The 27,041-nt window shown below is 44.6% G+C and overlaps 1 protein-coding gene across 50 annotated transcripts in view; it reads right to left on the bottom strand.

Annotated features, from left to right (window-relative positions):
- The window catches only part of trdn (triadin), a 732,832-nt gene that overhangs the window by 670,468 nt on the left and 35,323 nt on the right, over positions 1-27,041 (bottom strand). For all 50 annotated transcript variants that reach the window (XM_085997256.1, XM_085997227.1, XM_085997243.1 and 47 more), the window contains exon 2: positions 6,004-6,210. In XM_085997256.1, coding sequence (XP_085853382.1) covers positions 6,004-6,210 — 207 coding nt within the window. The remainder of the gene's footprint in view (positions 1-6,003; positions 6,211-27,041) is intronic.

The raw sequence follows: 27,041 nt of genomic DNA, 5'->3' as shown, positions 1-27,041 counted from the left end.
ACTGAGCACCGTGTGTCGGTAGGAAGGAGTTTCTTTGTATGTCACTGAGCACCGTGTGTCGGTAGGAAGGAGTTTCTTTGTATGTCACTGAGCACTGTGTGTCGGTAGGAAGGAGTTTCTTTGTATGTCACTGAGCACTGTGTGTCGGTAGCAGCAAAAAGTAAATAGCTGCTCTAATTTGGAAGTTAGATCACAAGATAATTACGGGTGAGGAAGGCCATTCACCAATCTTATTTCAATCACCCAGAGATCTCCTAAGGTCCCCCACTATAGCATCAATTGTCACTTAAATGATTCCAGAGTTTTTGACTCCAGTACTCTATCTGGAAGTTTATTCCACATGTTGGTCACTCTGTGTGAAGCAGAATTTCCCAGTAGGAATCCTGAATTACCTTTTACTAGTTTGAACCTGTGTTCAGGTAAAGTCATATTCTGGGTTAACTTTTTCTATACCCTTAACAATCATATATACCTCTCTAAGATTACCTCGCAGCATGTCCTTTCTAGGCTGAACAGCCCAAGTTCCTCCAGTCCTTCTTCATAACTCAGATCCCTGGCATTACAGATCAGCCTAGAATCTCTTTTTTGCACTACCTCCAGCACTTAAATGTGTCTCTTGTTTCTGGATGCGGAATTCAAAGTGCAGTCTTATCCAAGCACGAGAACATTTGATCACTACCTCCTCTGACCTATATTCTACTGTTTTGACTACATAGTTCAACATCCTATTGGCTTTTGATAAAGTCCTACATGAAAGGCAATTAATTAAATTTACAGTTGTGGCTATTTAAGTTAAACTCTGAAAAGGGCAGGCAACAAAGAGTACTCATGAGAAGAATGATGTCAGAGTGGGAGGAAGTACTGAGTGGGGGGCTCAGAGCCTAATGCTGGAACCATTACTATTTCTAATTTGAATAAATGACCTGGATTCAGAAAGTCAATGTAAAGTGGTAACATTCGCAGACGATACAAAAGTAGGAAGGTCAGTTGAATTGGTGGCTGCTTTGGATTGGTTGGACTACTACTAAGACTCCTACATCTCTTTCAGATTCATCCTTAGCTATTTCAACACCATTCATGGAGCACACCTGCCATCTATGTTTTCTTCATATGTGCAGAACTTTACGCTTATGTGCATTAATTTACATCTGCCATTGTTTTGTCCACTTACATATCTTATCTCACTCATTCTGTAATTTCTGAGCTGCCTCTTCCAATTTCACTGACCTTTCCAGTTATTTATATAAATGTAATTTACCCCTACATCAACTAATGAGTCCCCACCCGTGCCTTTCAGTATCCCTTCTAACCTTTCCTCAATATGTACTGCTCTAGTTCAAGGCTCACCATCCTGTAGGGTGACAAAGGACAGTTATCCCTTATGACAGATATAGCCATCCACTTTCCTGAGCAAAGAATCTCTTGAACTACAATCTCTCCATGGCCTGCAAACTCTCTGGTTTTCGATCTATCCTTTCTTCTGGAACCCAATTCTGGACAGTACCTGGTATCTGTTTGCTACAGTAATCTCTTAAATAGCTTCCCAGGGTTTCTTACCTTTCTTGCTTCTGTTGCCAAGATTAATCCATTCAATGTCCCCATTTCTGTGGCTTCCTTCAACATTTTCCTCTCTGTCATGTCATTGCTGTTCCTGATTGTATTTGTTTCCAGCTCCAATCTCTAAAGGTTCACTCTTGATTTATGATGCTAGTCTGGCATACCACTTACCTGAGATTATTAACTTACTGAATCTAACACTATCCACAGGCCCACAAAACATCCCCTTCTGTCTGCTCTTGTAAGTTCTGTACCTTGCCTTCTAAAGGCCATAACTCTTTCTGTAAGCTTACTGATTAACTAACAGTTTTTGTACATCTTCATCCTCTATTGTATCTGGCTGTCTTGTTTGTGAATATCCACAGCAAACACACCTCATGGTTTCCATATTAGTTCTATTCACTTGGCTGTTTGCCTTATTCTTTATATTTCTCCTCTTGATCCCTTTTAATTTAATTTTTTTATTTCATGTATTCCATTGTGATTTTAGTTGTGTCTGATGTCCCTTTTAATTATTACTTCCCTTGAGTGTTCTGTTTTGCTTTTAATTGTCTCATTTGCCTTTCAATTCACTTAGGTGTTCTCTTTGTAATAAATGTATTTCTGCCTATTAGATGTCTTTGCCTTTGTGGTCCCTTTTTAGTTCTTTCACTCCCTTTGCTTTATCTGCTCGCTCAGATGCTCCATGCTGTGCTGAGACATTCCCAAGGCTTCGGAGTGTTTAACTTACTTTTGTGGGATATTTTTCCACAATGCTGATAGCTCCCAATGCAGTCTACCTCCTACCTTAGTCCTCGATATAAGATTTAACAGTCTCTAGCGCCCCTCTGCCTTGACATATTAGGATTAGTAATTTCAGATAGTGGGAACTCTCTGAGGTCAATGCCATGCCAGTGATCAGAAGTAGTCACCCCCTAAAACTTTCCCTGCATACCCTGACACATCTATCTGGCCCAGTGTCTTGCATCAGTCTGCAGGAAAAGGTGGACTAGCCTCAGCCCACCTCTACAGGCTAGCAGTACAGTTTCCACATTGCTGGCCCCGCTGGCCCCTGTGGGTCTTCTTTTGACATCAGTGCAAGCCATGGCCAGACTATCAAAGTCAGATTCATTACTTTGGGCCAATTGTAACTGCGCAAATGATTATGAATCTTGACACTCACTCTGGCCTGTACTGATGGGCTTCTCCTGAGCTGTCCAGACAGCAGAAGCATTGGGCTGAATTTTAATAGGGAAGGTGGATTGGGGGCTGGGGGCTGGGGGGCGGGCTCCGAGGCGGTTGGGAAACCCGGGAGAAGGGGTTTCCCACAGACCCTGCTGAATTTAACAGCAGGGTCTGATTTGAATGGGAAACCTCTGTTTCCCACCTGCAACCAGCTAGATTGAGAGGTTGACTGGCCCTGGGCGGGTAGGCCTGCGGAGGATGGAGGGAGGGATCACGACCCGCCTCCTAGCAGTGGATTGGCTGCCTGACCCAATCCCGCCTCCAGTAAAACTGAAAGTGGGTGGGTTGGAGGCGGGTTCAGGTCAGGACTCCGATTTTTAAAACTTTAACATCCCACACGCCCCCAGACCACCCGTTTCTTTTAGGTTAAAATTACCCCCATTGTTTCAAGACACTAATGGTTTGCTCAATCAGAATCCTTGTCATTGTACGGCTCTCATATCACAGCTCTGCGTCAGTGCCCAGGTTCCTGATAGTAGTCGTGAGTTAGTTGGTGAAGATACACCCCTTGTCCCTCAGCAGTCAGCCTGTCACTCGATGGAATGGAGGGCTGGTGCAGTATGAAAGCACAGCACAGCAAACTGGTTGATGTTGCTGATATCACCAGAAGCAGTTTGCAAGGAGCCAGAGTGGATCCCTTGGTGTTGGGTTCCAATTTTATCTCCAATGGCCAACATAGGTAATTCACTCTCTCCCTGTTGAAATACAGCCACTGTACACACTCTGTGAGGTTCAGGTCTGATGTTCTGTTTCTGAAGACCATACGCTGCAAACCATTACTGTTACTATGCCCTCCCATCCTTCTCCCTCTTCTTGTAGCATCTGCAGGTCTTTGCTGCCTTCCTTGCTTCTGCTCTTCCTGCTGATCTGGCAGCCTTGAGGATAAGCCCAGCAGCATCCTCATGTTCTCCAATTCTTGGGAAAGAGTTCAAGACCTCCAAAGACTCTGGGCAGGATTTTCATTGGGCCGTGGAGGCGGGATTGGAGGCATGTGGGGGGTTAAAATCCCGAAATCAGAGGGCACAAACCCATCCTGCCCCCAACCCGCCTCCATGCCAGTTTTAATGGAGGCAGGTTCCCGACCTGCACTGGGACCCGCCCCCCTGAGGCGGGAAGGGGAGTAGTGCCAATTAACTGCCTGTTAACAGGTAGTTAACAGGCAGTTTTTATCCTAATCCCTATTTTCATTCTTGAAGTGTGGGATTCCCGACAGCTCCAAACCACGCCAAGTTAGCGAGGTGGGCCGTCGGGCTGAAGGGCTTGGAGGAGTCGAGATGTCCGGTGTTCAGGTGAGTGATGGGTGCATGAGTGCAGAGTGTGTTTGGTGTGTTCAAAGTGTTTAAAGAAGTTTTACTTACCTTTACAGCCTTCCTTCCTTCAGATCTCAGGAGTCCCTCATCTCACCGGCACAGAAAGCAGAATGGCCGTGAACTGTCAAAAATGGCAGCATTCAGCTTTCTGTTCCAGAGAGATCTCTAAATCATCCTGAGAGGAAGGAATTAACTTAGAGTACAGATTGTCAGTGTTTGACAGCTTCAAACAGCTGTCAAACGCTGATATTTCATCTGTCAAAAGGTCTTGACAGATGAAATATCAATCTGTGAAGTCACCTGTTGCCGAGTGGCCCTTAATTGGCCTGCTGAGCCCGCTGGGCGGGCTCAACAAGGTCAATCAAGTCAAAATCGCGTGGGTTGGCTACAACTCGATGGAGGCGGGACTACAACCCCAAAAGTTGTAGTCCCGCCTCCTACCCGCCTCCTCAATGAAAATCCAGCCCTCTCTCTCCAAAAGAATTTCACATTCAAACACGAGTCATAACAGCCAGAAAATTGACCCTAAACCACCTTAGAAGCCTAAAATGACTAACCAGAGACTCACTTTAATGGAGGTGAGAATCTCTTTAAATAGCACCTGTGAAGGCTGACTGGCCTGCTGTGATTTGCTGGGCAGGGTTTAGGAAATGACATTTCAGGCGTGCACTGACACCAATTTCACAAAAGTGTCCTGATTCAGGCGTAGGACCTTTATTAACATATTTTAATGATGCTTTCATTTGTTACAGGTGGTTACCAGGGATGCCTAACAAACGCCTAAACTAATATGGTGCTGGGCACATTTCCGGTGCCATACAGGCACGGGGCATTGTGCTGCAAAACCCAACTTTGTGGTACCTATTTTGGACCCAGAAAATGGCCAAAACACACAATTTCTACCCTCGTGTTTCTCTGTTAGAAACCACTAATTGTTGTAAGATTTGGGGGAAAAAGGACTTTGTGAACAAGTAATTACTCTCCCCTGCATTTACACCTTCCACAGAGTCAGATTTGAAATATACGGCAGGGCCAGGCAATGCTATCCCTCTAGTATTACCTGAAATGAGCTGCTAGCATGTCTAGCCTAATGTCTTGTATTGAAGTTATAGAGAATGGGATAGCTGACAGTGTGCTTCTGAGGATAAGACTCGGGTTGCAAGGCCAGTGAGTGCCAGAGGTTGCACATTCCTGCTGAACTGCACTATACCTCACTTAGTAAATATAAGTCTAGGACAGAACACCTCATCTCAAGCCATACAAGGTAGCTATAATATTTTACAATATGATCATTTTTTGAAGCAAAAAATATTTTATTCAACGTGACCAAAACAGTCTTATTGTGCAGCTAATAGTTTGAAAAAGTGAAGATTGTTTTTAGGAATCTTAAATTGAAAGTGCACTAACAGGTTAAAACATAAACCAAACAGTGCACAAAATAAGCCCATTTTTGGCTCCAGATTAGTTTAGTTATCACAAGTAAAACGTTCACACCTGATGCTTTTTCTTCACAGATTGTGGAAGGGGATATTTCTGCCATTGCATTAGCAAGCTAGTGAAACACTACCCACTGTTACAATATTTGTCATTTCCATTTTTTGTTTTGTGCTTTTTGAAAAACCAAATGTACTGAAAATTTCAACTCAATATCAAGAATGGAAATATTGGCCAGTCTGAGGAAATTTGCTTACTTTGGTGATACAGTCCTATTCTAGGTGAGCAGTCAAGTCAAAGCCATCTTCTCAGTTTTAAATGAAAATAATTGTCCACCAGCTTGAACAATTTTTAAAGACATTGAAGATGTTTGCACCTACTTGTAGAATAATATGCAACAATTAAATTATATTTTAACTAATTTTTGTAGTTTATCTGTAAAAATGCTGTAATTCTTCTTTTGGATTGTATTACATACCAACAAGGCTCTTGTAGTCCATCAAGTCAAACATCACAATGGCCACTGCTGACCAGGTTACAATCAAAGCCACGACTAGGAACCATGCTGCCGGAGAGCTGAAAGTTGTAGCAAGATCATCAGAGACAGATTTCTTCGATACCTTTGCCAGAGGCGCTGGGACAGCTCCATTCTTGTTATCAAAGGTGGTGGTGGCTGCTGGGCGGCCTAGATATTTAATGTTAAGAACAAGGTTAGAATTCAATATTTTCAAAAAGGAAGTTACAAGATATTGACAAAATGCAATGGTAATATGCATTGGACTAAAACAGACCTTTAAGTGAGTGTTTCAGAACATATGGCTCCTTATCCTCAAGTCGAACATCATTAGGAAATATTATCAACACACAGGGGATGATTTTAACCCACTCCACTCAGTGGGAACAGGGTGGGGGACCTTTAAAATGGAGCGTTGTGTATTACCATGTTCCCGTTGTAATCGCACTGGCTACCATTTTAACTGCTCACTGCAGTTAGATGGCTGAAACACCGGGAGCCTTGTGAATTAATGCAAATCAGCGCCCTATTATGTCAATGGGACCCTGAATATATTTTAACCCAGGCCTGAACGGGAAAGCCGCCGTGCCTCTCCCGCCAGGTGAAGGTAGGTTGACAGCAGCCAGGAAGGGTGAACAGGCCTTCCAAGGTACATAAAAAGCTTTCCATTGTGGGGCCTGAAGGAACAGAAGTGCTCCACTGAGACCCACAATGGAAAGTCGCGGCCTTCCCTCCCGTAGATTACCCCCTACCTACCCCCGCGAGACTCTCCCAAATCTCTCTCTCTCTGCGACTTACCTGCATGCCAGCAAGCCTTCCTTTGGTGCCGTATGGCATCTTCTCCCACCCGCAGGCCAGCTGCTGATCTCCGCACATTTCAGGCGGGCAGCTGACTGGTGCCATGCAGGTGAGGCCTAGGAGTTATAATACCCTGGACCTTAGACTTAGGCCTGCAGTCATCATACCACCCTGCCCACCCGAAACCCACGGGGGGTTAAAATTGAGCCCTGATATTTCCTGGTAACATTTCTTGGCAGGGCCTTTGATCAAACTTGTAAACGCTGCTAGATACAAGGGTAAATTCACTGATCCCAGGCTCCCAGTGGGGCAATATGCTCAAATGGTGCATGGGTTGAAGAATCAGCTATAGTGCTGTAGCCTTACCTCCAACCCACACACCTTTGGGAAATGGGGTTGCTGAATTTTCCCTTTAATCACATGATTGGTAATGTAATAGCATTGTCAAGTTGCCACTGCCCTAATGACATGTTTTACCTCTTAGAATGACAGCAGCTCCAAACAACTTTATTCTTCCTGGGTCATCCATTTTTAAAGAGATTTCAGCACATACAGGTGATGTTGAAAAATCTCTAAATATTACAGCTACAATGCTGATAAAATGTCAGGAGTAACTTTAGTGCTGTAACATCAATGTATATTAGTAATATAAACAAGCCTAGCAACTATTGTTAGCAATACCAGTGGATGAATGTTTAAGGTGTTCTATGACATTCTTCTGATTACTAGAAAATAGGGTAATATCAGGTGGTGAGGCTTACCGCCACCTCCCTGCTACGATCTTAATTTTTCTCCCCAACCCCATCAGGACTGATGCTGGCCACTCGTTCCCCACCCACCACATGAAATGGCCTGGGTTCCCAGCAGATTATATTTCAGGGGTTAATTCTCTAAATTTATGTGTTTTCATTGATTAAGCTTTTGCGAGAAAGCAGCTTAGTTTAGAATGGGGGAAGCCCATGATGTATGGCGCCTGAGCAATGTGGGAGGTTCCAGATGCTTTTACAGTGCAAACAGCATTTGCATCACATTTCTGCAGCTTCCGTGGCTCCTCTGTCAAAGTTACTGCAGATGAGTGTGCGGCTCACAGAAATTTACCCCTTCCATTATCTAAACCATCAAATCTATACTGCCCCAGATCCTTCATCTTCCGTAATGTACAGTATTGTGGTTTTTATTAATTTACCTTTTGATTAAAGCTCGTACACGGCCCTGGCTACCCTTAAAGGTAGACTTTGGTTTTCACCTGAAAAATGGTTGGGGACAGAATGACCTCATTTAGCGAAAAGGCTTTGGAGCCCCTGCTGCAAGAAGTCCTGCAGTGAAGGGTGGCTCCATTTGTTGGAGAGAGCCACACTACAATAAAGAGTATAGCCAGGAGAGGATGATGGTAACAGAGCATGTCAATATAGTCTCACCTGTGGACCAAACCCAAAATGCATGTGAGGCAGAAGTTTTTTGGCCAACGTATGGTTGCCAAGGTAAGTAGGTAAACATGGGACAACATGTTAATAGGTTATCCAGCCAAGCTTCTTTATTGCTTCTTACTATAAATATTGTTCATCATCACAGAGGGAGAACACAGGGATCATAGCCAACTGCTGATCTTTTTATAAATGCACATACAGGATTATTTTTTTCTGTCCTGCTGTGGTATGTTCCCCCTGTCACCCATTAAATATCAAGCACCAAGTGCTATGCCAGCACAAGGTTCACTGACTTCTGTATGTTCACTGACTTAAATAAGATAGCTGTTGTCCTTGACATTTCAGTACAGGTCATTTATTTTTCAAAGTCCCCTTTCCAACAGATTTCCTTTTTACATCTGCTTGCAGAAGAAGACTACATATAACATGAGGCAGAGCTTTCAGACAGGCGGGGAGTCACCTAAGCTATGACCTCTAACTCCTTATCAGTAAATGATGACCAAAATTCTGGGTGTGGAGACAATAGAGGAAATGTGGGAGAATGAAGTCAGAGGCCTCAACAAGCTCATGGCTGGTAGCTCTTGCTTTTCATTGCTTATCTTCTTATTAATTCACTCATTCATTCCCTCACACACAGGTCTACAGTCACATGATAATCTTTTATCATGCACAGCAGTGTTTCAAGAGGTATATTGGGCCAGAAATTGGTGAACGGGGCTTGCCGCGCGTGCAAGCCCCGTATATGCACTTACCCCGTGCTACTGCCGATCAGCTCCAGGGACGCCTGGACTTGGTGTTTGAAAAAGAAGAATCCCGGGCAGCGTATGACGTCACGCCGCCCAGGAGTGCAGCCAGCGCGAAGCCAGGAGCGTGCAGTGCAAGTGAGACACGCCCCTTGAGGTCTCAGTTTCACTGGACACGCCCCCAATGTTTCTGTCAAGCTGCTAAGCATTTTTACATGCAAAGCAGCAGTTTAAATAGGTTTTTGGAAGTTTTTTGAAGATTTTGGTAACTTTTATAAACTTTTTTAAATGTTTACATTATTTTGAGTAATCTGAAGTAGTTTTAAAGAGAATTAAAGCAATTTAAAGACTTTTAAAAGCCCTAAAAGAATTTTTTTAATTCCATTTATTTATTTAGCAATGTCGTCGTCATACGTGTCTTCACACTGTTCCCTTTGGGGAACTGTATGAAGTGGTGGAAGGATTTATGGCCATGATTAACGCTCATTCCGTGACCGTAACCATCTTTGAACCAGCCATTAGGGCGGTTAGTCCTATGGCGGGAGGGTTTTACGGGCTCCCACAAGCTATACAAGGAGGGGGGGCCACCCACACCCACGGACGCAAATATCCCACTGGATGTCAACCCAGAATTTAGAGCCGGAGCTCCGACTCCACTTGCCGGGACTGTCTGGAGCGGGGTTCGAAACCCTACCCTAATCTGGCCCAGCGGCGGGGATCCTACCGCTATGACAAAGGCCCAATCCGATTAGCAATGTGAAATGGCAGCATAGGGCTCCAGTCACGGGGAGGGAAAAGGCGCAGGAAACGTATGGGTGTCACCTTTTGTGCGGAGTGGGCCTTTTGCGTAGCAGTAAGCATCCCCGCCGCTGGGCCAGAAGGAGTAGGGTTTTGAACCCCACTCCAGACAGTCCCGGCAAGTGGAGTCGGAGCTCCAACTTTAAATTCTGGGTGGACATCCAGCGGGATACTTGCGTCCGTGGGTGTTGGTGGCCCCCCCCCATCAGATGGGTTGTGGGAGCCCGTAAAACCCTCCCGCCATAGGACTAACCACCCTAATGGCTGGTTCAAAGATGGTTACGGTCACGGAATGAGCGTTAATCACGGCCATAAATCCTTCCACCACTTCATACAGTTCCCCAAAGGGAACAGTGTGAGGATACGTACGATGATGACCTCTTGCGCAATGCACCTCCTTGGACCCTCGGTCGCAGATGCGAGGGGGCAAGTCGTACAATTGTTAAATTTTTCATTTTATTGACATGTAAAATGTTGGCCCAGTAATTCCCTTCCAAATGCGCGAGTACGGTCGGGGTACTTACGCATCTGGCCGGATGAAATGCCGGTTTTCAGCATGCACAGTGCATGTGGGGAAAACCGGCATTTCCTGTCCTCTGAACGAAGGGGTTCAGAGGCAGAACGCGTGCGACTGCACAGGCAGCGCGTGCGCAGTATAATTCGCCGCTTTCATTAATGCTTTCAGTGAGGTCAAGTCATTACAACTTACACATGAAAAAAGCATGGGTACAGTTGCTCCAGAGGCTGCGGAGGAAGATATTTATTATCGTGGAGCTTCTGAAAGTATGTATGTCTGTATATATTCCTTTGCGTGTTATGTATATATTCCTTTACTTATGTGTATGAATGTATTATTTAATTATGACTTTCAGAGAAAGTAACTTATTGGAAAATCATAATTAAAAACATACATTCATACACATTAGTAAAGGAATATAAAACATACATACATATACGTAAAGGAATATATGTGGACATACATACATAACTCATTCTCACATTCCATTCGCACAGCCACAATTGCTCCTTCTACCTACTGTTCTGAAAACGCTTTTAAAAAAAAAAATTTTAACTTTAAAACTTACTTAAAATTTCTTAAAATAACTTCCCTCCCTTTCCCAAACAAAAATATTGCATTTCAGAAGCTCCACGATAAAATATATCTTCCTCCGCAGCCAATGAACAACTTTACACTTGCTTTTTTCAAGTGTAACTTCTAAGGACTTACCCTCACTGAATCCATCATTGAAATCCACAAAGTTCACTGCGCAAGCGCTGCCTGTGCAGTCGCACGCGCTGTGAATAGACCTCAGGTCTGGAAATGCCGGCGTTCCCCGCATGCGCTGTTCCTGCTGAACGCCGGCATTTCCAACGGCCAAATGCGTGAGTACCCCGACCGTACTCACGCTTCTGGCCGCGAATTTCTGGCCCATTAATGCAAGCATTGTAAAGTATGTTTTTCTTCTGCTGCTCCAGGTTCCCAAGGGGAGGATATTGCCAAGACAACCTCACATCACCCTGAGTCACCCCCTCCTACAGTGACAAGAACCATATATACCTCAAATACTTTTTTAGTAAGCTGCAGCAGAGAGTAGTTAGTGAAGTACTGAGCATGGGAGAGGGGGAGAAAATGCAGGTGAAATGGTAGGAAATGCAAACTGCTGGCCTGAGGTTCAGCTAAAGCTGTTCTTTAGCTGTTATGCCCAGGGATTTGGACCTCACAGGGTCTGTCTGCAAATTATTTTTGTAGCTTTATATCAGCATTTAATAGCATAATTTGAGAGTGAGCCACAAGCCTGTATAGTCTGGGAGGATCCATGAAGGAGTCCACAATCTGTGAAATGTCACATCACTGCCTGAGCAAGCTGCAGACTATCATTGGGGTTTCCAGAGTACTTTGGAGAGGAGCATCTGTTGGCTGAGGTTCTGAGCTCAAGCATAGTTTCTTTCACACATGCTTTGATTGGAGCTGTGGGGATCATCAGCTCCAACCTACAACAACCAAGATATAAGCACTTAGCTTGGTGAGAGTTGGGTGAATCTGTTAAATGGAATGGCTTGCTAAACAGAGTTATGACGGGAATTTGGAGAGAGTGAGAATTAGGTGCAGAAGGGGGAAGGCAGTGCTAAGTAACCAAAAGGCAATAGTAAATAAGTAAATATATAAATAATCAGAATAATTTATTAGATCTAAGGGAATAAAATTAAAATGAACTAAGTAGATGATACCAACATTAAAGGGATTGGAATTGCATTAAATAAAAATCTGGTTATACATAAATAATAAATAGGAGTAAAAGGATACTAAACTAAAAGCACACACACACGCATATATCTATATATATATACACACACACATATATAAGCAAAATGATGTGTCAGCTGAGACCCGCTGTCTGCGATTCCTGTGCCATTTGGGAACTCCAGGACGCTTCATGTGGCCTGGATAACCATGTGTGCAGGAAGTGCCTCCAGTTGTTCGAACTCAAGCTCAGGGTTTCTGAGCTTGAGGAGCAGCTGGAGTCACTGCAGGGCTTACAGAAGGCTGAGAAGTACCTGGAGCGCACGTTCCAGGAGGTGGTCACCCTGCAGCTACAGAGAGTTCAGGAGGATAGTAAATGGGTGGCTATCTAGTAGTGTAGGAAGAGCCAGGCAGTGCAGTGCAGGAATCCTCCGGGAGTGTGGCACTTTATTACTCCTGGATTTCCTCTCCTTTTTTCTCATCCTCTGATTTTTAATGTGTGCAGTTTCCAATCTGAAAGTACTGTGAAATGTTTTAATGATGTCTTGATGTCCAGATGGATTTTTACTTCTGTAATTAGAGAGCTGCATTGACACACTGAAGGATCTGAGCAGATCTTGGCTTTTGATGTCATTGAAGAGAATGCTACCAAACAAAGCTTCAAAAAGCAAGACGTTTTACCTCCTTATCAAACCTTATACTGATAATACAATCAGTAATATCCTTGAAGTTTCTGTTTAGGAATCCCTTGTAGATTATTCTGTGATTTTAAAAGAATCTAGTAAACTATTGAAAGGTGTGGGATCATGCGTGGAGAATACTAATTAAAAGATTTGAAGCCTGGGTCTGTAAACAATTGAAACAGTTCCATTAATTTAGTTTGTCGCTGGGTGCCTGGCCAGCAACTTCAAACAATAACCAATTTTGGACTGTAATGTCTGAAGAAGCTTGTAGCATTATTAGTAAAACATTAAGCAATATGAAGACAGTACTGATTTAATCTCTAAACTAAGAAAAATATCCTGTTGGCAGCATAATCCACTTTTTTCTTAGAAATATTCAAATATCTGTAGGTATTTTCCTTGTCCATCATAACATAAATCATTTTACTCTTTTTCAGTATAAACCATTTCACACCATTTAGCTTTTGAAAGGTACATCAACAAAAAGATAAAATGTTGCTGCTGTATAAATTGGGCAACCAATTCAATAGAGAGGAATAAAAGAGAAACATCAAATGGACCATGTAGAGTTGCTACCATACAATAAATTCACAGCAGTACAGTGATCAAGTGCCTGCGTTATATTCAGTCATTAACTCATTAATATCTTGCCCACAGCTACAATGGCCGAACAGTGGCAATTACTCTTGTTAATGATTTTTTTCAAACAGGTGGCACAGAACTAACATTTTCTGATATTATAGTCTATACAAGGACATTAAAGTTGGTAAGAGAAAGATATTTGTTGTGAAGGAACTACAGAACCATGCATACTGAGCCATTAGTCTTTATAACTTCCATCCCATTACCTGGCACAATGGAGTGGATTTTAACTCAGAGTGGGTGTCCAGCAGCAGCAGGAGGCCATGGTCATTTTAATTGCTGGGACTCATTTGAATGCCACAGGTCTACTTCCTGCCCAGAACGGCTGCCAGCAGGGAACGATCAGGTGGCCCTTAGCCGCCCACCGGCTACCAGGTAAGTGGCAGGGGTGGGGTTTCCAGAGGATCTCGCGAGAGGGAAGGGGTGGAGACCATGCCAGGGGAGGCCACAATTTTCATTGTGGGACACAAGGAGCATTCCTGCTCCTCCTGGCCCCACTATGGACATTTTCTGACTTACCTGGAGGGCCTTTTCGCCCTTCTCACCAGCTGCCGACTTGTTTCAGCCTGGCAGGAAAGTCACGGTAGCTTTTCCACTCAGGCATTGGTTAAAATGCCATCAGGTCTTATTGATGTAATGGGACCCCAATTTGCATAAATTCATGATGCTCCCACGTGGTTTTGTGGGCGCCTCAAGTTGCTGTAGGGATTTTAACCCTGCCCACCGGATGGGAATGGGGTGACGGGTAGTTAAATTAGCGGTACTTACTGCTGCGTCCCTAATGCGCTCCCCTCCACCACCAGCTTAACCATGCACTTTTCTGAGTTGGCCTGAGGAGCCCAACAGAGGTTTCCTAACTTAAATGGTCCTACAAGGTGCTCCCCTAGTGACCTCAGCAGATCTGGTGGAAGGCTGCCATTGCTCATGTTGGGAACCCTTGAGATGCTTGTGGCTCGAGGCTGTGAGTGTTCGACTGCTGCAACTTGGCAGCCGCCAGGACAGCTCGGCCCAGTTAACTTCCTGGCATTACGGTGGCTCTTGACTGAGGGGGTGCCAAAGGAGCAGACGTGCTGAGAGAAGGCAATGCGCAAAGCTCCTGTCATGCCACTGCCATTTCTTTGGGGCCGGGGCACATCACTTCCACTGATCTGCAGGAGTGCAGAAGATGAGTGACTCCTTGAAAGCCCATAGCCATTTCCTCCACTAACCTCTGTCTCGGAAAAGTGGATGTCCAAGGCAGAGCACAAGTTTGAGCCCAGAGTCTGCATGGCAGCCATTTGAGCTTCCACCAAAGCTGCAAAGGCTGGTGACACTGACTCCCTTTGTGAGATCCCAGCTGTAGTGTTCCTGGAGGCGGTCACACTCGCCAGGGTAGACTGATGCCTTGTGAGATGACACCGCACAGGCTGTGAGTGGTCTCATTAATACTTCTAGCCATCGTGCTGAAACTGCCCTGAAATTTTTATAAATGTACAAATTATGGCCGGAATCTTCTGCCCTTCTTTGATTGGGACACATTCCCAGAGAGGGAAGGTGGGATTTCTGCCTACAATAGAGATGTGCCCCAACTCCGGCTGACCTTTCGGTCTTGGGGTCGTTAGCATTTTGGAGAGGGTTTTGCTGCGGCAGCAAACAAAAACAGAATTCTTTTCTAAAAAACCATGGGGCCTTCGATCAGTAGGCAATGAACAAGCAGTCAAGGCTAATATGTGTAATAGGATCAACTTTGAAACTACACATCACTAGCCGGGCCTCACACACAGCAGTTGGCTTATCAGAAAATTATGGGTGGGCTGTCCTGATTTTCCTTTCATTGGCATTGAAGATTTTGACCCCAAAATCATACAGTGGGATAATAGCATACAAACACATTTGTCTGAAATACATGTTTTTGCTATTTTAACAGAGGCAGCAACCCATTTTAAGCCCCTTTAACACATCCATTAAAATAGTGGAGAGAGGAACCACAAGGACACATTAAGCATGTTCACACTGGTATCACAATACAATCTCTTTGATGTTAATGTTGATACACTGCACAGGAAAAACACTTTTAAAGTTCATGAACATTCCTACAATAACACAAGCCAAAGTCCTAATATTGGTCCATACAATAATCATAGCAATGTAAACAGCAATGTGTTAATTGAGTATGCTCCTGTGATATTGATCCTTCAGACAACACAGTTGTTTAACCAAGTATGTAACAAATTGGTTTAGAGTGTTATTGGATGAGCAGAAAAAAATAATTAAATTCAAAAGGGTAATTTTCTATGTCTTCACAACATTTCCAATAATATGATATCATGACAGCAGTACTTCTACGCATTATGTCAGTCATTTGTCTTGGATAGGTTTCTATGCTGGAAATGAGTGTCTGAATGTGTTGTGAAAATACCAATTAAGCTCATTAAGCAGCGAATCCTAGTAAAGGAGCTCAAGTTGAAGCTTTCAATTATTAAAGAGCCTGGGAACATGCAAGTCCAGCTCAGAGCTGCTGTTAATTCTATAAACTCGGAACCAAAAACAGCATGAAGACTGCAACACGACTGCTCAGAGGAGAAGCACAAACAGGAAGTTCAGGCACACAAGCAGAGGACTCTCAGGAGAAGAGTATATCCAAGGGACATGGTTTATGTGGCCATAATACCATACTTGGCAGTAATGGATGAGCAGTGTTTAAGTACATCAAGGCTCTCCAGGGATATGATTACTGAAATGGAACAATGACTTGAGGTTCTCTGTCATTTGAACTGCCCTGTCTGCAGATATGAAAATCACAGCTGCTCTGATTGTTCTTTTTTCACTGCTAGCTCATTCTAATCTGGTGCTGATTTGCCACGGTTAAGCTAGAATACACTATCAACCTCTATTCAATACTTGACTGATGCATTATTCCAGGAGTCACAAACTCATCCATTTCCACAAGAGGTGCAGAGCAATAGTTAGAGTTGATACCATTGCTACTTTTCCAGATTTTGGGTGTAATCAATTAGTTTCAGGTGGGGTAAGGGCACCAAAATTGGTTTTATGGCCTGTATCACTCAACGTGCAGGTTGCTGCAAGCCACAATGAAGGATCTTGCATGTAAATACACAAGAGTGAGACAAACCACACGATTCCATGTTCTTCCATCAGCATATCAGTGTGTTAACTGACTTCAAGGTTGGTTGTTGGATTTTGGGCTATGATCTGATAAGAGCAATTGCTTTCCCAGTGACCATGACTATGTACTAATGGAGCTAAAACTCCACTCCTATGCATTAGTGGCGCAGGTAGATGGCAGGCACACAGGGAACAGAAAATTGGGATCAGAATAATTTGTCCCAGGTTTTCTGATGGGCATGCATGGGCGGGGTGTTCAGAGGCCAAACCAGCTTTAATTTGGGTTGTGTTGAGGGTGAGTCTTTGCTCTCCCCCGAACTTGGATAAATTATGCCCTTGGGGGTCACACCAGAAGTGTGCACCTTTAAAACTTGGGGAAAAGCACACTCCTGCAGACATACAACAACAGGAAGCTGTTTTAAAACTATTAGGACTGACCTTTTGATGAGATTAGTCCTTATCTTTTGCCATTTTTGGTTTGTTGGCATTACACCAAGGCTTGTGTTTTTGGATTGAATATTTATTTGTTCCCTTTTATTTAGTTTCAGCTTTACTGCTGGACACCCCACCATTCAAAGTACTTTGCCTGACTTTAACTCTCCTGGCTCCTGGTGATTAGTCTCCTGCCCCAAATCAGCACACAACACAACACAACACAAATGGCCAATTTCAAACTTTGTCACCAACAGAAAGAGCAGGTGCCACTTTAAAAAGCCTCACCAGCATATTTCTACTCCTGTCCAGGAATTCCTGAACTCCCTGTTCCCAGTGCATAGCACATATTGCACTGGAAATGTATGAGCTGCACTTAAATGAGGGGCTACTGGAAAACTTGGGACTGTGCACCAGCATTGTCAAATGTGCTGGGCAAAATGGGCTAATGCTATTGATGTGCCTGAGTGGAATTTTAGCCTGAATATGACTGGGCTGGAGTAAAGTAAGTTCGACAAGTTACTATGCAACCAATTGCGTATCATATTGATACTATTGTTTCTGCTTACGGACAAGGGAATTGCAAGTTTGATTGAAGAACAAAACTCTTAGGTCAATTTTTTTCAAATTAACTATTCATATTTAATTGCAGGAAGTGCTGTAAATATCCAATAGGTCCACGAACACCTGAAAGGTGAAAAGATAGATCAAATTTTGGGCGTGGATCTTCCTTCAGACCAGTTCTGAAGAAGTATCTGTACCTGAAATGCTAATCTATCTTTTCTTGTTTTGGCTGTTGGCAGATCTGCTGTGTATTTCCAGTATTTTCTGTTTTTATTCAGGATGTGCAACCTGGGAAGTAAACAAAATGAGGTGGTAAGCTATACAATGGACTAATCTGCTTAGTCTGGGTATGAGTTGGAAAGTTCACCTGCTGCTGGGTGCTGGAATAGAGGTGTGTGTCAGAGGGATGCATAATGTGAGCGCCTCCTGAGGAACTACAGTGCCCAAACAGGCTGACAATGCTAACTTTGGTGCCTGTAACACAGCAAGTGCATCAGGCACCTGATTCTTGCACTATCATAGAAACATAGAAGATAGGAGCAGGATTGGCCATTCGGCCCCTCGCGCCTGCTCCGCCATTCAATGAGATCATGGCTGATCATCCAAATTCAGTACCCTGTTCCTGCCTTCGCTCCATATCCCTTGATCCCTTTAGCCTTAAGAAATATATCCAACTCCTTCTTGAATATATTTAATGAATTGGCCTCAACTGCCTTCTTTGACAGATAATTCCATAGGTTCACCATTCCCTGGGTGAAGAAATTCCTCCTCATCTCTGTCCTAAATGGCTTTCCCCTTATCCTTAGACTGTGACCCCTGATTCTGGACTCCCCAACCATCGGGAACATCCTTCCAGCATCTAGTCTGTCTAGTCCTGTTAGAATTTTATAAGTTTCAATGAGATCCCCTCTCATTCTTCTAAACTCCAGCGAGTACAAGCCCAATCGACCCAATCTCTCCTCATACGTCATTCCTGCCATCCCAGGTATCAGCCTGGTGAATCTTCGCTGCACTCCTTCCACGGCAAGAACATCCTTCCTCAGATAAGGCGACCAAAACTGCACACAATACTCAAGATGTGGCCTCACCAAGGCCCTGTACAACTGCAGAAAGACATCCTTGTTCCTGTACTCAAACCCTCTGGCTATGAAGGCCAACATAACATTTGCCTTCTTAACCGCCTGCTGCAGACTTATTCAGTGCCTAATGTGCACAGTAGGAAATAATCCAGATGTGAAACACTGTTAGCAAGGCTCATTATAATCTTGATTTGCATGCAAATTGGGGTAATGCCCATAATGCACCTGGAATGCCTACGCAGACCTGCAGATGCTCAGTGCCTGTTCCAAATGCAATGGAGGCCCCATTATTATTTTATTCTGTTGCTTAAAGTGGTCTCACTTTTTCCTGCCATTCTCTGCTGCTTATTTTTGCCAGTAAGTCTGCAGAGTGAGGTCGTTGCTTTTCTCATTGTCTGCCTTGCTGCTCAAGCACAAATGGACTTGACTTTTTACAGTAACCTTCTTCAAGGTCTACTATATCTGCCATCTTAGTCTGTTTGCACAGAGATATATTATGCTGCCTATTTGGAAAGTTTTTTTTTGGCTTTTCCTCTGTTTGGTGGAGGATTAGGATCAGAGGAAACATGCCAGGCAGGTAATGTTGGCACCTTCTGCAATTCTTAAGGCTAAAGGGATCAAGGGATATGGGGAGAAGGCAGGGACAGGGTACTGAATTTGGATGATCAGCCATGATCTCATTGAATGGCGGAGCAGGCTCGAGGGGCCGAATGGCCGACTCCTGCTCCTATCTTCTATGTTTCTATGTTTCGATGATCCATTCTTAAGCTGTTGTCTGTCAGTAGAGGATTAGACATTCATAGAAACATAGAAGATAGGAGCAGGAGTAGGCCATTCGGCCCTTCGAGCCTGCCCCGCCATTCAATGAGATCATGGCTGATCATCCAAATTCAGTACCCTGTCCCTGCCTTCTCCCCATATCCCTTGATCCCTTTAGCCTTAAGAAATATATCCAACTCTTTTTTGAATATATTTAATGAACTGGCCTCCACCGCCCTCTGTGGCAGAGAATTCTACAGGTTCACCACTCTCTGGGTGAAGAAATTCCTCCTCATTTCAGTCCTAAATGGCTTACCCCTTATCCTTAGACTATGACCCCTGGTTCTGGACTCCCCGGCCATCATAAACATCCTTCCTGCATCTAGTCTGTCCAGGTCTGACAGAATTTTATAGGTTTCGATGAGATCCCCTCTCAATCTTCTAAACTCCAGTGAGTATAGTCCCAATCGACACAATCTCTCCTCATACGTCATTCCTGCCATCCCAGATATCAGCCTGGTGAATCTTCGCTGCACTCCTTCCATGGCAAGAACGTCCTTCCTCAGGTAAGGCGACCAAAACTGCACACAATACTCAAGGTGCGGTCTCACCAAGGCCCTGTGCAACTGTAGCAAGACATCCTTGTTCCTGTACTCGAACCCTCTTGCTACGAAGGCCAACATACCATTTGCCTTCTTAACTGCCTGCTGCACCTGCATGCTTACCTTCAGCGACTGGTGCACAAGAACACCCAGGTCTCTTTGCACTTCCCCTTCTCCCAATCTATTGCCATTCAAATAATAATCTGCCTTCCTGTTTTTGCCACCAAAGTGGATAACCTCACATTTATCCACATTATAGTGCATTTGCCATGTTTCTGCCCAATCACCCAATCTGTCCAAATCGTACTGGAGTTTCACGACATCCTCTTCACAGCTTACCCTCCCACCCAGCTTTGTGTCGTCTGCAAATTTGGAGATATTACATTCAATTCCCTCGTCCAGATCATTAATATATATTGTGAACAGCTGGGGTCCTAGGACCGATCTTTGCGGTACCCCACTAGTCACTGCCTGCCACTCGGAAAACGACCCGTTTATTCCAACTCTTTGCTTTCTGTCCGCCAACCAGTTCTCTATCCAAGTCAATACCTTGCCCCCAATCCCATGTGCCTTAATTTTGTACACTAATCTCTTATGTGGGACCTTATCGAAAGCCTTCTGAAAGTCCAAATACAACACATCCACTGGTTCTCCCTTATCTACTTTACCAGTTACATCCTCCAAAAATTCCAATAGATTAGTCAAGCATGATTTACCTTTTGTAAATCCATGTTGACTTTGTCCGATCCTGTCACTGCTTACCAAGTGCTCTGCTATTACATCTTTTATAATAGGTTCTAGCATTTTCCCCACTACCGATGTCAGGCTTACCGGTCTATAATTCCCCGCTTTTTCTCTACCACCTTTTTTGAATAGTGTGGTAACATTAGCTACCCTCCAATCCATGGGTACTGTTCCAGAGTCTATCGAGTTCTGGAAGATGGCCAGCAATGCATCTACTATTTCTAGGGCCACTTCCTTAAGTACCCTAGGATGTAGATTATCAGGCCCTGGGGATTTATCGGCCTTCAGTCCCATCATATCTGCACGTTGAAGGAGTCACCTGTATGCAGAGATAATAATGCCCCAGAAGAGCCATCGCAGTTCTGCAGACAGAGCCACAACTCAGTTTCATAACAGCTGTGGCCCAGTAAGTGCTTATTAAGGTAATCATGGCCTCAGATGTGGCTTGCAGAGTCCTTTGAAGCAACGGCAGGTGTATAACACATCTCCTGACCTGCAGTGTGCAGTTGCCTCATGCAAGTCAAAGGTGCCTTGTCTGCACAAGCAAATTAATTCATGCACTTTCTGATTGGAAACACTCAGCAGCACAATCTTGCTTTGCAAAGGTACTCGGTCTGAGGTAGGCAAGGGGGAACAGGCACCAGATACTAGTGTCACAATAAACCCCTCAACAAAAGACAGACATGCTGCCTGTATACCTACCAGCCAAATAGCTGAAATGAAAAATTCATTAGTGAACAATTATGCAACCACTTAAGTGCCTGAAACAGCCAGTGCAAAACAGTTTCATAGCTTTACATCAGGACTCTTGAACAGAACAGGCTTTCTCCCCAGCTGTATTACTCTGTCCCATCAGTGTCTCAGGACACAATCAGTTCCGATTTATCCAAATATTATTGACTCTCACAGTGAGTGGTATGTTCAGAGGTGCTGATTTAGTGGCAATGTATGGGATGTTTCTTCTACTTTCTAGCCTTGTGCTCCTTCTAAATGTTTCTCCAGTGGGAATAACAAGTGTGATGGATGACTGCTGTGCATCAATGCATGCGTCTAAGGTTAGAGATGGTCCTGTAGCTCCTGTAGCTCATTCTGCAACTTCAGACATCCCAGGTATAGAAGCAGTGGGTGCCTTTATGCTGTTTAATACACTCAAACTAGCTCGGCAGCAGGCATGTTGTTGCCTCTCCAATTCTACCTGCACTTTCCCCATGCTTCATTAGGTGCAATTCAGTAACAGAGCCCCACTGGAGTGGATATATTTGTGATGATACCTGAAAAATGGTCTCTGAGCGATCCAATTTCTAACAAGACATTGCAGTATGTTACACTGAACTGCTGCAATGTTTGCCTGTGTGTGAGGAAATGAATAAGAAAGAAAGACTTGCATTTATATAGCACCTTTCATGACCACCAGACATCTCAAAGCGCTTTACAGTCAATGAAGTACTTTTGAAGTGGAGTCACTGTTGTAATAAAAGCGTGAATAAAGAGATGAGAAATGAAAAAAAAGGGTACTAGTCTTGAGCTTAGGAGAAGTCTCTGAGTTAATTCTCCCCAACTCTTTCCATAGTCTCCATGCCTCTTCTTCTTCTTAGGCAGTCCCTCAGAACCGAGGATGACTTGCTTCCACATTAAAAATCAGTTCTCAGGTGACTGATTAGTCCAATACGGGACCTACAGTCTCTGTCACAGGTGGGGCAGACAGTAGTTGAAGTGGCGGGTGGGTGGGGTGCTTGGGTTGACGGCACTCCTTGCGCTGCCTGCGCTTGGTTTCCGCTTGCTCCCGGCGAAGAGACTCGAGATGTTCGGCGTCTTTCCAGATGCTTTTCCTCCATTTTGTGTGATCTTGGGCCAGGGATTCCCAGGTATCGGTGAGGATGTTACACTTTTTTCAAGGAGGCTTTGAGGGTGTCCTTGAAGCGTTTCCTCTGCTCACCTGGGGCTCTCTTGCCGTGCTGGAGCTCCGAGTAGAGCGCTTGTTTTGGGAGTCTCGTATTGGGCATGCGGACAATGTGACCCGTCCATCGGAGCTGATCGAGCGTGGTCAAAGCTTCGATACTGGCCTGAGCAAGAACACTGATGTTGGTGTGCCTATCCTGCCAATGGATTTGCAGGATCTTGCGGAGGCAGCATTGGTGGTACCTCTCCAGTGCTTTGAGGTGCCTGCTGTACATGGTTCATGTCTTTGAGGCATACAGCAGGGCGGGTATCACTGCTGCTCTGTAGACCATGAGCTTAGTGCCGGGGTTGAGGTCCTGGTCTTCAAACACTCTCTTCCTCAGGCAACCGAAGGCTGCACTGGCACACTGAAGGTGGTGTTGGACTTCATCGTCGATGTCTGCCTTTGTTGACAGTAGGCTCCCGAGGTATGGAAAGTGGTCCACATTGTCCAAGGCCTTGTCGTGGATTTTGATAATCGGGGGGCAGTACTGTGTGGTGGGGGCAGGTTGGTAGAGGACCTTTGTTTTACGGATGTTTAGTCTAAGGCCCATGCTCTCGTACACTTCGGTGAAGGTGTTGACGATGGTTTGGAGTGCGACCTCCGAGTTAGCACAGACGCAAGCGTCGCCTGCATACTGTAATTCGACGACAGAGGATGAGACAACCTTGGATCTGGAATGGAGGTGACGGAGTTTGAACAGTTTCCCATTTGTTCTGTAAATTAGCTCCACTCCAGTGGGGAGCTTACTGGCATCTGCTGGACTATGTCATCATCCAAGCGAAGGACCGCAAGGACGTCCGCATCACCCAAGCCATGACAGGAGCTGACGACTGCTGGACAGACCACCGCCTAATCCGCTCTGTCATCTCCATCAATGTAGCCCCAAAACAGCGGCAGCAACAGAAACAATGCCGCAGGAAAATTAACACTGGAGCACTCAAAGACCCCGCTAAGAAAGCCCTATTCAGCCTGCGCCTCACAAACAACTTGACGACTCCCAGTGATGCAGAGACACAGTGTTCCCACAGCACCTGGTCTGCACTCAAGGCCTCCATAATCAGCATCTGTGAAGAGACACTCAGTCACTTGACCAGGAAACACCAAGACTGGTTCGACGAGAACGACCAGGAGATACAGGAGCTAATAAGCCGCAAGCACAAGGCATTCCTGATCTGGAAACAGCAACAGAACTCGAGAGCAAGAAAGCAGCTCTACAGACGCCTGAAGGTCGAGGTCCAACAAAAAACTCGCGACCTAAAGAACAGATGGTGGGTGGAGAAAGCGCAGGAGACCCAGCAGCTAGCCAACAACCACGACGTGCGTGGATTCTTTAGCGCAGTCAAGACCATCTACGGCCCAAGCACCCAAGGCCCTACCCCTCTGCGGACCAAGAATGGAGAAGTACTCATCAAGGACAGAGAGGCAGTCAGTGCCCACTAGAAGGAGCACTTCGAAGATTTCCTTAACCGCGACTCTGTTTTCGATGCGAGTGTCCTCAACTCGATCCCGCAGCATGTTACCCGCCACCATCTCAGCACAACCCCAGCCCGGCATGAGGTTGAAAAGGCCATCCAACAACTGAAGAACAACAAGGCCTCAGGAGCAGATGGAATCCCCGCCGAGGCACTAAAGCATGGCGGAGAAGCACTACTGGTGCGAATTCATGAACTCATTTCTCTTATCTGGAAGGAGGAGAGCATGCCAGGGGATCTCAGAGATGCCGTAATTATGACCATCTTCAAGAAAGGTGACAAGTCAGATTGTGGTAATTACAGAGGAGTTTCCCTGCTGTCTGCCACAGGGAAAGTAATCGCAAGAATCCTCCTCAATCGCCTTCTCCCAGTGGCCGAAGAGCTCCTCCCAGAGTCACAATGCGGATTCCGCCCACTAAGGGGCACAATGGACATGATCTTCACCACACGTCAATTACAAGAGGAATGCAGGGAACAGCACCAACCGCTGTACATGGCCGCCTTTGATCTCACAAAGGTCTTTCACACTGTCAACCGTGAGGGATTATGGAGTGTCCTCCTCAAATTCAGCTGCCCTCAGAAGTTTGTCACCATCCCCCGCCTGCTTCACGACGACATGCAAGCTGTGATCCTGACCAACGGTTCCAACACAGACCCAATTCACGTATGAACCAGGGGCAAGCAAGGCTGTGTCATCGCACCACCGCTCTTCTCAATCTTCCTTGCTGCAATGCTCCATCTCACCCTCAGTGACTCTCCATGAGATATAATCTCCATGACTCTCTCTTAAGGAGTCAAGTGTTACAGCCTTGGTGGCCCCACTCTCCTGTCAGCAAGCACTAGAACCAGGGGTCACAGTCTCAGAATAAGGGGTTGGCCATTTAGGACTGAGATGAGGAGAGATTTCTTCACTCAGAGTGTGGTGAATCTTTGGAATTCTTTACCCCAGAGGGCTGTGGAGGCTCAGTCATTGAGTATTTTCAAGACAAAGATCGATAGATTTTTGAATATTAAGGGAATCAAGGGATATGGTGATAGTGCAGGAAAGTGGAGATGAGGTAGAAGATCAGCCATGATTTTATTGAATGGCAGAGCAGGCTCGAAGGGCCAAATGGCCTACTCCTGCTCCTATTTCTTATGTTCTTATGTTCTTATGATTTCTGTTATTTGCAGTCTCCTCATGCAAGCAGAAGTAAAAGGAGCATATGTTGAAAAGAGGATTGTGAAACATGAATGCTACCCAAATGTCAAGGACACTAGCTACTTTAACTGAATCTGTGAACATGCAGCATTAATATCCTTGTGCTGGCATAGTTATTTGGTATTTGTTACTTGCCACATTTGACAGTTGACATGGTCAGCACTTTGATAGATGTAAACGGATATGATATGATTCGGATTACGGAAACATGGCTCCAGGGTGACCAAGGCTGGGAACTCAACATCCAGGGGTATTCAATATTCAGGAAAGACAGGCAAAAAGGAAAAGGAGGTGGCGCAGCATTGCTGGTTAAAGAGGAGATTAACACAATAGTAAGGAAGGATATTAGCTCTGATGATGTGGAATCTGTATGGGTAGAGCTGAGAAATACCAAGGGGCAGAAAACGTTAGTGGGAGTTGTATACAGACCCCCAAACAGTAATGCCGAGGTTGGGGATGGCATTAAATGGGAAATTAGAGATGCGTGCAATAAGGGCACAGCAGTTATCATGGGTGACTTTAATCTACATATAGATTGGGCTAACCAAATTAGTAACAATACTGTGGAGGAGGAATGCCTGGAGTGTATACAGGATGGTTTCCTGGACCAGCATGTCGAGGAACCAACTAGAGATCAGGCCATCTTAGACTGGGTATTATGTAATGAGAAAGGATTAATTAGCAATCTTGTTGTGCGAGGCCCCTTGGGGCGGAGCGATCATAATATGATAGAATTCTTCATTAAGATGGAGAGTGAATATTTGACTCAGAGACTAGGGTACTGAATTTAAATAAAGGAAACTATGATGGTATGAGGTGCGAGTTGGGTAGGATGGATTGGGGAATGTTACTTAAAGGGTTGACGGTGGATAGGCAATGGCAAACATTTAAAGATCGCATGGATGAAATACAGAATTTGTTCATCCCTGTTTGGCATAAAAATAAAATAAAAAAGGTGACTCAACCGTGGCTAACAAGGGAAATTAGGGATAGCATAAGATCCAAGGAGAGGACATATAAATTGGCCAGAAAAAGCAGCAAACCTGAGGATTGGGAGCAATTTAGGATTCAGCAAAGGAGGACAAAGGGATTAATTAAGAGGGGGAAAATAGAGTATGAGCGTAAGCTTGCAGGGAACATAAAAACTGACTGTAAAAGCTTCTATAGATATGTGAAGAGAAAAAGATTGGTAAAGTCAGAATCAGGGGAATTTATAATGGGGAACAAAGAAATGGCTGACCAATTAAATACATACTTTGGTTCTGTCTTCACAAAGGAGGACACAAATAACTTCCCAGTATTTGTAGGGAAATGGTGTTAAGGAAATTGACGGGATTGAAGGCCGATAAATCCCATGGGCCTGATAATCTACATCCTAGTGTACTTAAGGAAGTGGTCCTAGAAATAGTAGATGCATTGCTGGTCATCTTCCAAAATTCTATAGATTCTGGAGCAGTTCCCATGGATTGGAGGGTAGCTAATGTTACCCCACTATTCAAAAAAGGTGGTAGAGAGAAAACGGGGAATTATAGACTGGTAAGCCTGACATCGGTAGTGGGAAAAATGCTAGAGTCCATTATAAAAGATGTACTAGCAGAGCACTTGGAAAACAGTGACAGGATCGGACAAAGTCAACATGGATTTACAAAAGGTAAATCGTGCTTGATTAATCTACTGGAATTTTTTGAGGATGTAACTGGTAGAATAGATAAGGGAGAACCAGTGGATGTGGTGTATTTGGACTTTTAGAAGGCTTCCGATAAGGTCCT

The sequence above is a fragment of the Somniosus microcephalus genome, chromosome 9 (assembly GCF_052327205.1).
Source record: "Somniosus microcephalus isolate GS21.2 chromosome 9, FLI_Smic_1.0, whole genome shotgun sequence".
Lineage (NCBI taxonomy): Eukaryota > Metazoa > Chordata > Chondrichthyes > Squaliformes > Somniosidae > Somniosus > Somniosus microcephalus.
This window is presented reverse-complemented; position numbering and strand designations above follow the sequence as displayed.